Source organism: Aotus nancymaae, unplaced genomic scaffold, assembly GCF_030222135.1.
Source record: "Aotus nancymaae isolate 86718 unplaced genomic scaffold, 86718_ANA_hifiasm-v0.15.2.pri h1tg000017l, whole genome shotgun sequence".
NCBI classification, from domain to species: Eukaryota; Metazoa; Chordata; class Mammalia; order Primates; family Aotidae; genus Aotus; species Aotus nancymaae.
In genome coordinates this window covers 1045555-1057890 of record NW_026988429.1, presented here as the reverse complement: position 1 = coordinate 1057890, position 12336 = coordinate 1045555, and the positions used below count along the sequence as shown (strand labels likewise).

Genomic DNA, 12336 nt, shown 5'->3' with positions numbered 1-12336 from the left:
CTGGGTCTCAAAAGCCCTGTGAGTGGGTTCCTTATTCTTTGGGAAGGATGGGGGTGAGAGTCTCCTTGTACATTTGAGGAGGGTAGTCAGACTACAACTGTCTAAAATCACCTCCTCATGCCAAGGGATGAGTGATAAATTAAGGAAGTGTAACTGAACTGAAGACCCAGCGTGGGTGTTCAGCCCACGTTTTGGAAGAAGCTACTGCAAAACTACAAATCCCAGCATGCCTTTTACAAGCACAGTACACATCTTCTATAGAGTTCACACATGCTCAGTATGGTGGCAGGAGCCTGTTTTCCATAGGTTCCTGACTAGGTTAATTAGGGTGGAGCAAATAGCCCCACCCCAAAAGCAGGTTTCAGGATATGAAGTTTGAGCCAAGCCTTGGGGTAGAGCTGGAATTCACCTTTGTACTTAACACGGTCAGGGTTTGTGGTGACTAGCTACACGGGTCTGGAGCTGGCTGCTGTTCGGACGCATCCTAGAGCTGCAACCAGGTTTGAATCCAGGATCCCTGTGACTGCTGTTTCTTTCCCTGCCCCCTATATTCTTTATCCTTTTTCCTTCAGTGCCTTCCCATAGGTTACTAGGTCTCGAATAATTTCTACTGCCCCTGAGGACCTCTGCCTAAGTAACATGATTTCTACTACCTGCTGACAGGGTAATAGCATCAGGTAGATTTCTACTACCTGACTACAGGGACTGTCGACTAACTCTCAATAGCCCCTTATCAAAATACCTGGCACTGTTTCCTGGCAGGAAATTCTGGGAAGGCTGGGCCCCAGAGCATGATCACCTGAAGGTAGAAGCTAAGGATCAGGGCTGAGGTGGGATATCAGTCACCAAATATGACCTTACTGGCTGCCCTGACTTCTGCAGGTCCTGCCAGAGAGCCACCATGGCCTCTCAGCCTCTCAGGCTGGCAGAAGAGTATGGCCCAAGTCCTGGGGAGTCTGAACTGGCTGTGAACCCCTTTGATGGGCTTCCCTTCTCTTCCCGCTACTATGAGCTGCTGGAACAGCGCCAAGCCTTGCCCATCTGGGCTGCTCGCTTTACCTTCTTGGAGCAGTTGGAGAGTAACCCCACTGGAGTGGTGCTGGTATCTGGGGAACCTGGTTCTGGCAAGAGCACCCAGGTGTGGCGGGGTTGTGGGGGTGGGCAGATTCTGGGAGTGGACAAAGGGAGGAGCTAGCTAGGGAGTTGGCCTTTCCCTGGGCAAGGGAGGACTGGGCTGTGTGGGGTCATGGGGAAGGTGAGGAAAGAGAGATGGGATGGGTTAGGCTGGCTCAGGAGGCTGGTTAAAGACCAGGCGACTCCCCAAATAAGGAAAAGTTAAAGTGGCCATAGTTCCCTGAGCACTTCTGACTGAAGTTTACATCTTCCTCACTGGTCGTCCTCTACCTCTATCCCAGATTCCTCAGTGGTGTGCAGAGTTTGCGCTGGCCAGAGGGTTCCAGAAAGGACAGGTTACTGTCACGCAGCCCTACCCTCTTGCAGCCCGGAGCCTGGCTCTGCGGGTTGCTGATGAGATGGACCTGACCTTGGGTCATGAGGTTGGATACAGCATCCCCCAGGAGGACTGCACGGGGCCCAACACCCTGCTCAGGTGGGGCCCTCTGCAGGCCTTACCCAAATCTAATTCCCTTACTCAGTAGAAACAAGCCCATTCCTCTGACATCTCACCATACCCTCCCTCAGCCCCATTCACTCTATTTACTTTATTTTATTTATTTATTTTGGAGACAGGGTGTCACTCTGTCACCCAGGCTGGAGTGCAGTGATGCAGTCACAACTCACGGCAGCCTCAACCTCCTAGGCTCAAGTGATCCTCCCACCTCAGCCTCCCAAGTAACTGAGATTACAGGCATGCATCTCCACGGCTGGCTAATTTTTATATTTTTGCCATGTTGCCCAGGCTGGTCTCAAACTCCTGGGCTTAAGTGATCTGCCCACCTCAGTCTCCCAAAGTGCAAGGACTACAGGAATGAGCCACCAAGCCTGGCCCCAACTCACTCAATTGTATTTGCTGCAATGGCTAAATTAAGCCCTTGAATCCCAGCCAGGGACCTCAGACGTTCAGCCACACCCTCATCAGAAAACTGTCACTTCCCAGCTGGAGTATACCTTGTGAATGAAGTGTTCTCAGTGGGGTTGTGAGGTCATAGATATAGGTCCACAGGCTCAGGAAATCATAGTGTCTTTTTCTGACCTTCAATATCAAAATCTACGTCCCTTGGGGAGAAGTTCCCCTGAGCTTGTGGAGCTAGTCAGTGTCCACACTGATTCCCCTGCTCATTACCAATGCCAACAGGTTCTGCTGGGACAGGCTACTTCTGCAGGAGGTGGCCTCGACCCGGGGCACTGGAGCCTGGAGCGTGCTAGTACTAGATGAGGCTCAGGAGCGGTCGGTGGCATCGGATTCACTCCAGGGGCTACTGCAAGATGCCAGGCTGGAAAACCTTCCGGGGGACCTCAGAGTAGTTGTGGTTACTGACCCAGCCCTTGAACCTAAGCTCCGAGACTTCTGGGGCAATCCTCCTGTCGTGCATATACCCAGAGAGCCTGGCAAGAGACCTTTCTCCATCTACCAGGACACCATCCCCTCTGACCGGGTGGAAGCTGCCTGCCAAGCAGTGCTTGAGCTGTGTCAGAAGGAGGCTCCAGGAGACGTGCTAGTGTACCTGCCCAGTGAGGAGGTAAAAATTTGAAAAAGCCTGCAAAAGGAGGTACTCATCATCTTCCAGTCCTGGGGAATGGGAATAGGAGCAATGCCTGTGAGGAATAGTAGAGTTGCAGTATTTACCCTCTGCTGGGGTCCCAGGGGAAAACTTGAGGATTTCAGGGTAAAGAGGTCTACCACTCACTTTTTTTTATTCCCTTTAATGCAGAGATTTGTGATTCAGTAAACTCCCGAAATTATAAAACCTTCAACTTTATGAGTATTTGCATTTTCTCAGAGTGAAGGGCCATAACTTTCTAAAGTTTTTCAAAGGGATCTGTGACCCCAAAAAGGTGAGAACTGCCCTAATGCCCCACCCTTCTCCTCAGGAAATTTCCCTGTGCTGTGAATCCTTGTCCAGGAAGGTAGAGTCTCTGCCTCTCCAAGGGCTTCCACCACGAGTACTGCCCCTTCACCCAGACTGTGGACAAGCCGTTCAGGCTGTGTATGAGGACACGGATGCCCGAAAGATCGTGGTCACTCACTGGCTGGCTGACTTCTCCTTCTCCCTCCCTTCCATCCGACATGTCATCGACTCAGGACTGGAGCTCCGAAGTGTGAGTGGGAGAGAGGTGGCGGTGAGGTAGTAAAGACAGAAATGGCCCACTCTGATCTGTCTTGGCCTTGGTTGGGGGATGGGCAACAGGTTTACAACCCTAGGATCCGAGCAGAATTCCAAGTGTTGAGGCCAATCAGCAAGTGTCAGGCAGAGGCGAGACAACTGCGGGCAAGAGGGTTCCCACCAGGTAAGAGCCTTTGCCCTCACTGAAATAAAAAGCCAAGAGTCACCAACATGCAAGCCCTGAGAAATCTACAGTGGTCTTCTTTCCCAGGTCTTTTCCCCCTCAGGATCCTGCCTCTGCCTGTATCCTAAGTCCTTCTTAGAACTAGAAGCTCCTCCATTGCCCCAACCTAGGGTGTGTGAGGAGAATCTGAGCTCCCTGGTGTTACTACTAAAAAGGAGACAGATTGCAGAGCCAGGGGAATGTCACTTCCTGGACCAGCCTGGTGAGTACCTCTCCTGCCCAAGCACTGCCAGCTGACCACCCAGTTCTGAAACTTCACATCCTTTTCCTCACCAGCTCCAGAAGCATTGATGCAGGCCCTGGAAGATTTAGACTATCTGGCAGCCCTGGATGATGATGGGGACTTGTCAGATCTGGGTGTCATCCTATCAGAGTTCCCTCTGGCCCCTGAGCTGGCCAAAGCCCTGCTGGCCTCATGCGAGTTTGACTGTGTGGACGAGATGCTCACCCTGGCTGCCATGCTCACAGGTATAAATCACTGCTGTAAATCCGTAGCTCTTGCAGCCACTTCAGCCCTTCCTCTTGGGTTTTGGTGCTCCTGAGGCTAACCCTTTTTTCTCCGCTCCAGTTGCCACCCCTCACAATGCCTAAAGAACCAGGCTTAGTCACCTATCTCCCTCTTGTCTCTTTAGCCTTTTTTCTCTACTGGTTCTTGCCCCTGGTATGCTTAAATCTCTCCTAATCTGTTATTGCTAAAACTCACACACCCCTCTCCTCAACCCTATCCTCCCCTTCAGCTATATAGCATGATTTCTATCCTGTTCTAACTGGTATATTACTCACGCACTGCACTCCAGTCATGCCAGTGAAACAGCTTTCAACTCACTGTGACCTCCCAGATGCCTAATCCAGTGGACACTTTTGAGCCCTTATCCATGACCTTCTTTTGACACTCGAGATTACTGACCACTCCACCTTGAAACGGCCTCCTCCCTAGGCCTCTGTAAGGCTGCCCCTCATGGTTTTCATCCTACCTCTCTGGCCATCCCCTTAGTCTTTTCCTTGGGCTCTTTGTCCTCTGCTTATCCACTATAAATTGGTCCTCAGAGTTCTATTCTTGCCTCTTTTGTCTTCTATTCCCCGAACTCTTTGAGCAAGTTTATCCACACCCATGGTTTGAAGTGCTACCTTTAGCCTTAAAATTTCCAAACCTTGTGCCTTATATCTCTCACCCAATTACAATTCTTCTGGATCTGAGAGACAGAAAGAGAGCAGGGAGGGGAAGAGAGGGAGAGAAAGAGAGCACACTCCAACTTCTTCCTGATGGATGTTTCTTTTTTTTTCCCTTTTCTTCTTCTCTTTTTTTTTTTTTTTTTTTAGAGATGGGGTTTCACCATGTTGACCAGGCTGGTCTCGAACTCCTGATCTCAGGCAATCCTCCTCCCTCGGCCTCCCAAAGTGCTGGAATTACAGACATGAGCCACTGTGCCCGGCCTTTTTTTTTTTTTTTTGAGACAAACTCACTTTGTCGCCCAGGCTAGAGCACAGTGGCACAATCTCAACTCACTGCAACCTCTGTCTGCCGGGTTCAAGCAATTCTCGGGCCTCAGCCTCCCTAGTAGCTGGGACTACAGTCATACACCACCAAGCCTGGCTGATTTTTGTATTTGTAATAGAGATGGGGTTTCACCATGTTGGCCATGCTGAAACCCCATGGCCCAAACCCCTGACCTCAGGTGATCCACCCACCTCAGCCTCCCAAAGTGCTGGGATTACAGGCTTGAGCCTCCGTGCCCGGCCCCTAAGGGACATCTCTACCAGAATAAAACAGTACCTCAACTCAGAACTGAACTCAAAAGCTCTATTAAACCACTCCCTCACCACCATCACCACAAAATTTTTTCCTCTCTCTAGATTCTGAGTTTCAGATAATACTATCATCTCTGCTACTCTACTACCATCATTCTAGACCAGTCTTTCTCCAGGTTCTTTCATTTTTATCTCCTAAATGTGTGTGTGTGTATATATCTTTAAATTCATCTGCTGTTCTCCATATTCACTTCCAGTGAATATGGTAGATAGGATCTGCTGATGGTAGTTCCTCCTCATTGCTCAGCTGGATTTCCTCAGTAGCCTTCTAACTAGTAATGTGAACTTTTTCAGACACATGGACTCTCTTACTTAAAAGCTCTTCTTCAGCCAGGCAGGATGGCTTGTGCCTATAATCTCAGCACTTTAGGAGGCTGAGACGGGAGGATCACTTGAGCTCAAGAGTTTGAGACCAGACTGAGCAACATAGTAAAACCCTGTCTCTACAAAAACAAAAAATTAGCCGGGTGTGGTGGCATGTGCCTGTAGTCCCAGCTACTGAAGAGGCTGAGGTAGGAGGATCATTTAAGCCCGGGAAGTTGAGGCTGCAATGGGCCATGATCACGCTGCTTCACTCCAGCCTGGGCAAGAGAATGAGACTTTGTCTCAAAAAACAAAACAAAACAAAACAAAACAAAAAACAACTCTTCAACAGTTACTCTTTACCTTTACCTTAAAGACAGTTCCTTTCCTCAGTACTCCAGCCTCTCATGATCTTACCTGTACCTACCTCTCCAGCTTTATCTCCCGCCATTCTGCCATGTGTCATTTCATTCCCTCCACCCATATCAGATGTCTTGTAGTTCCCCAAATATGCTAGGTTATTAACTTACATGCCATGTCATTGCCACAGTCTAAAACGTACTCCCTGCCTCTTCTCCATTCAGCTAATTCCTACTCAAATCTCAAATTCTAGCCCAAGGGTCCTCATCCTTTTCTCTTACATCACTCACATCCTCACCACCTAAAGCCTGGATTAGATATCCTCTTCTTTGTTTCCACAGTACCATATACAAACACTTATGCTCATCAAATCTGCTTACCTGTTGGTCTCTCCCACCAGACTTGAAGCTCCTTGATGGCAGAGACTGTCTTTCATTTATTTATCCTCAATGTTTAATAAACTGCATAGCACCTAAAAGTTAAATGTCTACTGAATAAAGTTTCCAAAGGGACACTTCTGCCTTGTCAGCATTCCACGTGTACTACTGTCCCTTCCCATTTCCCAAATGGCAGATTCTACCTTCTGCTCTTCTGCCTCCAGCTGCCCCTGGGTTTACCCGTCCTCCACTGTGTGCAGAAGAAGCTGCCCTGCGTCGGGCCCTAGAACACACGGATGGTGACCACAGTTCTCTGATCCAGGTGTATGAAGCCTTTATACAAAGTGAGCTCTGCATCCTCTTATAGAATCCCAGATTTTCCAAAGAGGGGAAATGTTATGCAACCAGCTGACAGATCTCTATGCTCAGGAAGAAGAGGCCCTTTGGCTAAGGGTTGGGTTCTTTCAGGGGTCTCAAGGACTTTAGTTTAGCTGGTCCCTTTCCTCTCCTAGGTGGAGCAGATGAGGCTTGGTGCCAGGCTCGAGGTCTGAATTGGGCATCATTGTGCCAAGCCCATAAACTTCGGGGAGAGCTCCTAAAACTCATGCAACAAATTGAACTTCCCTTGTCCCAACCTGCCTTTGGCTCTGAGCAGAATCGCAGAGACCTTCAGAAAGCACTGGTGTCAGGATACTTTCTCAAGGTTAGAGGAAAGGGTGGGGTGAGGGTGATTAAAGGAGCAAAAGGCAGACAGAACAAATATTGGTATGCTACTTTGAAATCAGTGTCCATGTGGCCATTCAAAAGATTCTTTAGAACCAGAAAGGACAATCCAGCTGGGTGCGATGGCTCATGCCTGTAATCCTAGCACTTTGAGAGGCTGAGGTGGGTGGATCGCCTGAGGTCAGGAGTTCAAGAACCAGAAAGGACTTTTCCCTTGAGGATTTAGGGTATAAGGGGCTATGGAAAATGCCGTGAGGTATAGTAGAGACCATATAACACCTAGAGGTGTTACACTTTACTTTTAGAGGTGTTATGCTTTACTTTTAATGCTCTTACCATCCTTACTAATTCTTTCTCAACCCCCTTTTCTTTTTTTCTACTGCCTGCCTCTTCCCTTTTATTTATTCTATCAATATTTTTGCCTTTCAATAAGGTGGCCAGAGACACAGATGGGACTGGAAATTACCTACTCCTAACCCATAAGCATGTGGCCCAGCTCTCCTCATACTGCTGCTACCGAAGCCAAAGCCGAAGCCGCAGGGCTCCTGCCAGACCCCCACCATGGGTGCTCTACCACAGTTTCACCATATCTAAAGACAACTGCCTTTCCATTGTTTCTGAGATCCAACCACAGATGTGAGTTCCCTGACATGCCTCCTACACTGCCTATTCCTCCCCCTGGGGCCAAAATTATGGCTGGGGAGTTAGAGAGACAGAAAAAGAGATCTTAGTAGTTTGTAAAAACATGACTTGAGAAGACAGGATTTGTGGAAGGGCTGGTAAGTTTAAGAGTCTGCATTGCAAGAGAAGATGCACTTTTGGAGACCTAGGTGGGAGGAGTGCTTGAGGCCAGGAGTTTGAGACCAGCCTGGGTAACATACTGAGACCCTGTCTCTACAAAAATTATTTTTAAAAGATTAGCTGGGTGTGGTGATGTGCACCTCTAGTCCCAGCTACTTAAGAGATTGAGGGGGAAGGATTACTTGAGCTCAGGAGTCTAAGGACTACAGTGATCTATGATCATGCCACCGACTCCAGCCCAGGCAACAAATCGAGACTCTCTCTCTAAAGAGAGAGATAGAGAAAAGATGCAGATCATCTAATTATGAATCTCTCTATTAGGCTGGTGGAATTGGCCCCTCCATACTTCCTGAGTAACTTGCCTCCCAGTGAGAGCAAAGACCTCCTGAACCAGCTAAAGGAAGGAATGGCAGATTCTTCAGCAGGGTGCGAATCATCCTCAGTCCAGGAGTTCAGAGATCCTTGTGTCCTGCAGTGACCTGCCTGCCTATGGAATGAATCTGGGTTCATCTCATCACATTAGATTCTCCCTCAGGATGGCACCAAAGCAGCCAGACACATTTAGAAGCCCAAAGTTTAGGGTCAGATGTAAACTCTGGAACCTGAGTCTCAAAAAATGGTGGGCTGAGAATGGAGAGAATGGGGTAAACCACAGTCTACATAGGGTAGGACTCTTTCCTTAGCCTTCTCTTATTTATTGGAGAGGGACTGACATGCTCCCCATTCTCCCAACTTTGCCAAACCCATTCTTGTACTCACTTGTGGTCTATTAAAGATTTTTCTATGATGCCAATTTTGAGTTTGGTCCTGCAGTGCCATATCCATAAATCAGTGATGATACTATAGTAAAGAACCAGGACCAGCTCCTCCAACTATAGTCTCTAGCCTCTTCCTATCTCCAATCAGGCCTTCATGCTATGACCAACATAGTTGTCACTAGCACAGACATGAGTTGTCTGCCTACATTTGGTCTCTAGCCCAGCCTCTCTTCCTTCTGTCACAGTGCACCAGCCTCCAGGAGGGGAAGGATGGGGGTGCTAGAGGAATCAGACAAAATCTTCCCTCATACAACTTAAATCCAATTTCTTTTTAAACCTGAAGGCTAATGCGACCATCCTCTAACTAGCTAGACTTTCTATTAACAAGCTTCCCAGCAGCCCTAACATACCCACAAGCTGAAGTCTTTCTAAAAGCTTTAGAGACATCATGCTTTTCTTTCTTTCTGCCTGGGTTCTTCTTCCCTCCCCGATTTCTGCCCTCAGACTTCTTTTTTGTTTGGAGATGGAGTCTGTTCTGTTGCCAAGGCTGGAGTGCAGTAGCGTGATCTTGGCTCATTGCAACCTCCACATCCTGGGTTCAAGCAATTCTCCTGCCTCAGCCTCCAGAGTAGCTGGGACTATAGGCATGTGCCACCACACCTGGCTAATTTTTTGTAGAGACAGGGTTTCACCGTGTTAGCCAGGATGGTCTCAACCTTCTGACCTTGTGATCCTCCCTCCTCAGCCTCCCAAAGTGCTGGGATTACAGGCATGAGCCACTCTGCCCCACCTGCCCTTGGACTTAGGTATTCTCCATCATCTTGCACATTGCAAATGTAGTTGTTGAATTTGGTGGAAAGGTTTAGTCCTTAGAACTCTGCTTTTCTCCTCAGTTTCCTCCCTCAGAGATTCTATCTGTTCTCATTCATCCTATCTAGGTCCACCTCTATGTGGATGTCAGCTGATCTCCCTCAAAGGCACTTCTCCAGGATTTATTCTCTGTAGGTATAACATTTAGTTTTGCCTATACAGTAAATCTTGCTCCAATCTTCCCAATTTCCCTTTCAGCATCCACAGCACCATTGATTTCCTGAGGCTGCACATTTCCAGTCTTGGAATTACCTTTGATTCTTCTTAAGCTTGTCACTTCCAAAGTATTTTCCAAATTCTGTTCACCCTAACTCCACTGGGACCATTAACTTTGTCAATTGTTTCCTCCTCTCCCTTCTCTGTCCCAATGTGACACCAGAGCCAGATTTTCTTTCTAGATTTTCTCTTTCGTTGGGTGTATAAGTATCCAACTTGCCTCCTGCCCAGGCGTGTTGCCACAGGATGTGGCCAGCAGGCTGAACACATATGACAATGCAAGGCTCAAAGTCAGGAAGAAGTAAATCCTTAGCGATTATTTTACAGTTGAGGGATGAGAGGCCCAGGGTGGACAATCCTCTGGTTCCAGTCACAATCAACCAGCCTCTCGCGCTCCAGCACCCCCTCCAGCGCTCTGCCGTCATTGGCGTCTTCCTTCCTTCACACCTTTGGTACAGACCCCATCGGCACCGCATCCCCAGCGCCCCGCAGAGCCCCGGCTCCCAACCACCCGCCGGAGAATTCCGAGTCCGTCATTAAAGCAGCTCCCATTGGCCAGCCCGGCCCCATCCCCGCACCTCACTGGCTACTGTCCTACAGGTCCCGCCCTCTCGGCGCCTCTGGTTCCAGCGGAGGCGTAATGGCCTTGAAGTGAAAAATGGCGGGAAAGCCACCTCTTAGCTGGCAGTGCATCCGCGCAACGCTGGCCTGGGAGCCGGCCAGTGGCGGAGGAGCCCTCGACGACAGCCTCAAGGGCTGCCGCTCCCCACGCACCCGGCTGCCACCAGACCATGGGCACAGGCAGCTGCGCGCTCCACCGTTCCGGGCCCTGCGCTCCACGCCGATCGGACGGGCGTCGCTCAAACCACCGAGGCGAGCCCAGACACAGAAGCCACTTTGTTGTCCTCGGCCCAGGGCTGTAGGTTCTGCAGCGCGAAGAGCGACGAGTTGTGCAGGCAGAGGGGGTCCGGGGGCAGCGGCGGCCGCAGCGGCCGTGGCAGCGCGTCCTGCTGCAGGTGCAGGAGCAGCCGGCCGGCGCGGTGCCGCTCAGCCTCGCGCTCTTCCGCCGTCTGGCGCCTAGGGGAGGGAGACGCGGGGTCAGCAGGGCCACCCCCGCCTCGTTTCTCACTGGGCCAGGGACCCCCGTCCGCCCTCACCCACGCCGCGCCTCACCGCCACTTGGTGCGTCGGTTCTGGAACCATGTTTTGACCTGCGCGTCGGTCATGCGCAAGGCCTTGGCCAACGCCGCCCTCTCCGCCGAGGCCAGGTACTTCTGGCGCAGGAAGCGCCGCTCCAGCTCCAGCACCTGCGAGCGGGAGAAGGACGTGCGCGGCTTCTTCCGCTTCGGAGGGGTCCTGTTTTGGTAGGGGTGGCCTATGCGGCGCGTCCCCGAGAAGGGCGAGAGCGCGGCTACCGGGAGGAAGAAAGAGCAGGGCAGGGTTTGCAGGGTGGCCCGAGGTGCCACTGAGAGGACCACGCGGCTGTCCATGCCGCAGAGCTCCCGCGCCCGGTCCTTACCCTGGCCCTAAGCGTCAGTCGAGGCCTATAGCCAAGAAAGGCCCTTCCCCTGGGATGCAGGAGAGACGTCCCCCATAACTTCACCCTACCCTCCCCGCTCATGGACAGTGGGACTGCAGAAGAGGGCGCGGGCACGGACGGCAGCTCCCTCCCCATCGCCTCTCGGCGGCAGGACCCATAGATTCGAGTTGGAGAAGGATCCCCTGGGAAGATCTGGGGGGAGGTGTAAAAGGGGTCCTTGAGTTGGAGCAGAAAGCTAAGAGATGAGGAGACGGGATCAGAGTCGGGCGTGAAGCTGGAGGGGTCAGACAACCTCACCCGTGAGCCGGTCCTTGGCAAAGCGGCGGCCGCTGTCCATCCAGGGAAAGGTGAGTCCCGCTAGGCCTCCGGCGCTGCCCAAACCCGAGGGCCCAGGCACCGCAGGTGCCCCCCCCGCGGGCGGTGGCACGGGCAGCGGGCGGTGCGCAGGGACACGGATCACGCCGCCCGGGCCCACTCCGGAGCTGCCGGGCAGCGGGGCCAGTGAGCCGGCGGGACCGTAGCCCGAAGCTCCGTGGTATCCACCTGAGAACTCCCCATGACTCTGGCCGGCACGACCCGGGCCTAGGCCGCCCCCCGGGGTTTCGGGGCCGCTCAGGATCTGATCGATGCCGAAGCTGATTGGCTCATGGTGTGCAAGGTTGTGTGGACCTAGCATCCCCGGCTCCATCCGTCCGGGCGGAGGAGAACCGCCGGAGGTTCGGTGGTTGGGGAAGATGCCTCGGGCAGCTCTAGAAAGCCGGCGGCGGCGCGCTCCAGACAGTGACCTCAGGGGCCCACGGGTCTGGCCAAGGCGGGGCGCCGGGGTCCCCGGAACAGCAGCATCCCTGTGCACCCGGAGCAGCCGCGCCCGTGCCAGCCGCTGCCGGGCGTCCGCGCAGGGACTTGCATCCCGGGGGAGCACGGCCGGCTGGGGCCCCTGGAGCTTCCTTGCTAGCTCTCAAGCGCAGATAGACGCTGGGCTGCCGGGGCCGCTGCCCAAGTCCGGGGTAGAGAGGGTTGGCCAGCTCCGGCTGGGGCAGGGACTGACAGA

At 52.0% G+C, this 12336-nt stretch overlaps 2 protein-coding genes across 2 annotated transcripts; one reads left to right on the top strand and one right to left on the bottom strand.

Annotated features, from left to right (window-relative positions):
- The first annotated feature begins 46 nt into the window (after positions 1 to 46).
- On the top strand, positions 47 to 8694 carry DQX1 (DEAQ-box RNA dependent ATPase 1). Its single transcript, XM_012452148.2, has 12 exons — positions 47 to 500; positions 883 to 1138; positions 1416 to 1609; positions 2315 to 2699; positions 3052 to 3279; positions 3369 to 3468; positions 3572 to 3730; positions 3805 to 3996; positions 6602 to 6721; positions 6890 to 7080; positions 7534 to 7736; positions 8223 to 8694. Exons 2-12 carry the CDS (start codon positions 902 to 904, stop codon positions 8377 to 8379), a joined length of 2166 nt encoding a protein of 721 aa, XP_012307571.2. The 5' UTR covers positions 47 to 500; positions 883 to 901; the 3' UTR covers positions 8380 to 8694.
- Positions 8695 to 9518: 824 nt separating this feature from the next.
- TLX2 (T cell leukemia homeobox 2) lies at positions 9519 to 12330 on the bottom strand. Its single transcript, XM_012452162.2, has 3 exons — positions 11583 to 12330; positions 10919 to 11156; positions 9519 to 10822 (listed from the first exon to the last, which is right to left on the bottom strand). The coding sequence occupies exons 1-3, from the start codon at positions 11971 to 11973 to the stop codon at positions 10606 to 10608; spliced, it is 846 nt and encodes a 281-aa protein (XP_012307585.1). The 5' UTR covers positions 11974 to 12330; the 3' UTR covers positions 9519 to 10605.
- Between the last annotated feature and the right edge of the window lie 6 nt (positions 12331 to 12336).

What these genes read in the sequence shown, in the direction of transcription:
- TLX2 (XM_012452162.2), bottom strand. Translation starts at nt 11,973, where the DNA reads ATGGAGCCGGGGATGCTAGGTCCACACAACCTTGCACACCATGAGCCA. An exon ending in TGCCAAGGACCGGCTCACGG is followed by an intron (nt 11,157 to 11,582) that starts GTGAGGTTGTCT and finishes TCCTCCCGGTAG; the next exon opens with CCGCGCTCTCGCCCTTCTCG. An exon ending in AACCGACGCACCAAGTGGCG is followed by an intron (nt 10,823 to 10,918) that starts GTGAGGCGCGGC and finishes TCCCTCCCCTAG; the next exon opens with GCGCCAGACGGCGGAAGAGC.
- DQX1 (XM_012452148.2), top strand. Translation starts at nt 902, where the DNA reads ATGGCCTCTCAGCCTCTCAGGCTGGCAGAAGAGTATGGCCCAAGTCCT. An exon ending in GTTCTGGCAAGAGCACCCAG is followed by an intron (nt 1,139 to 1,415) that starts GTGTGGCGGGGT and finishes CCTCTATCCCAG; the next exon opens with ATTCCTCAGTGGTGTGCAGA. An exon ending in CAGGACTGGAGCTCCGAAGT is followed by an intron (nt 3,280 to 3,368) that starts GTGAGTGGGAGA and finishes GATGGGCAACAG; the next exon opens with GTTTACAACCCTAGGATCCG.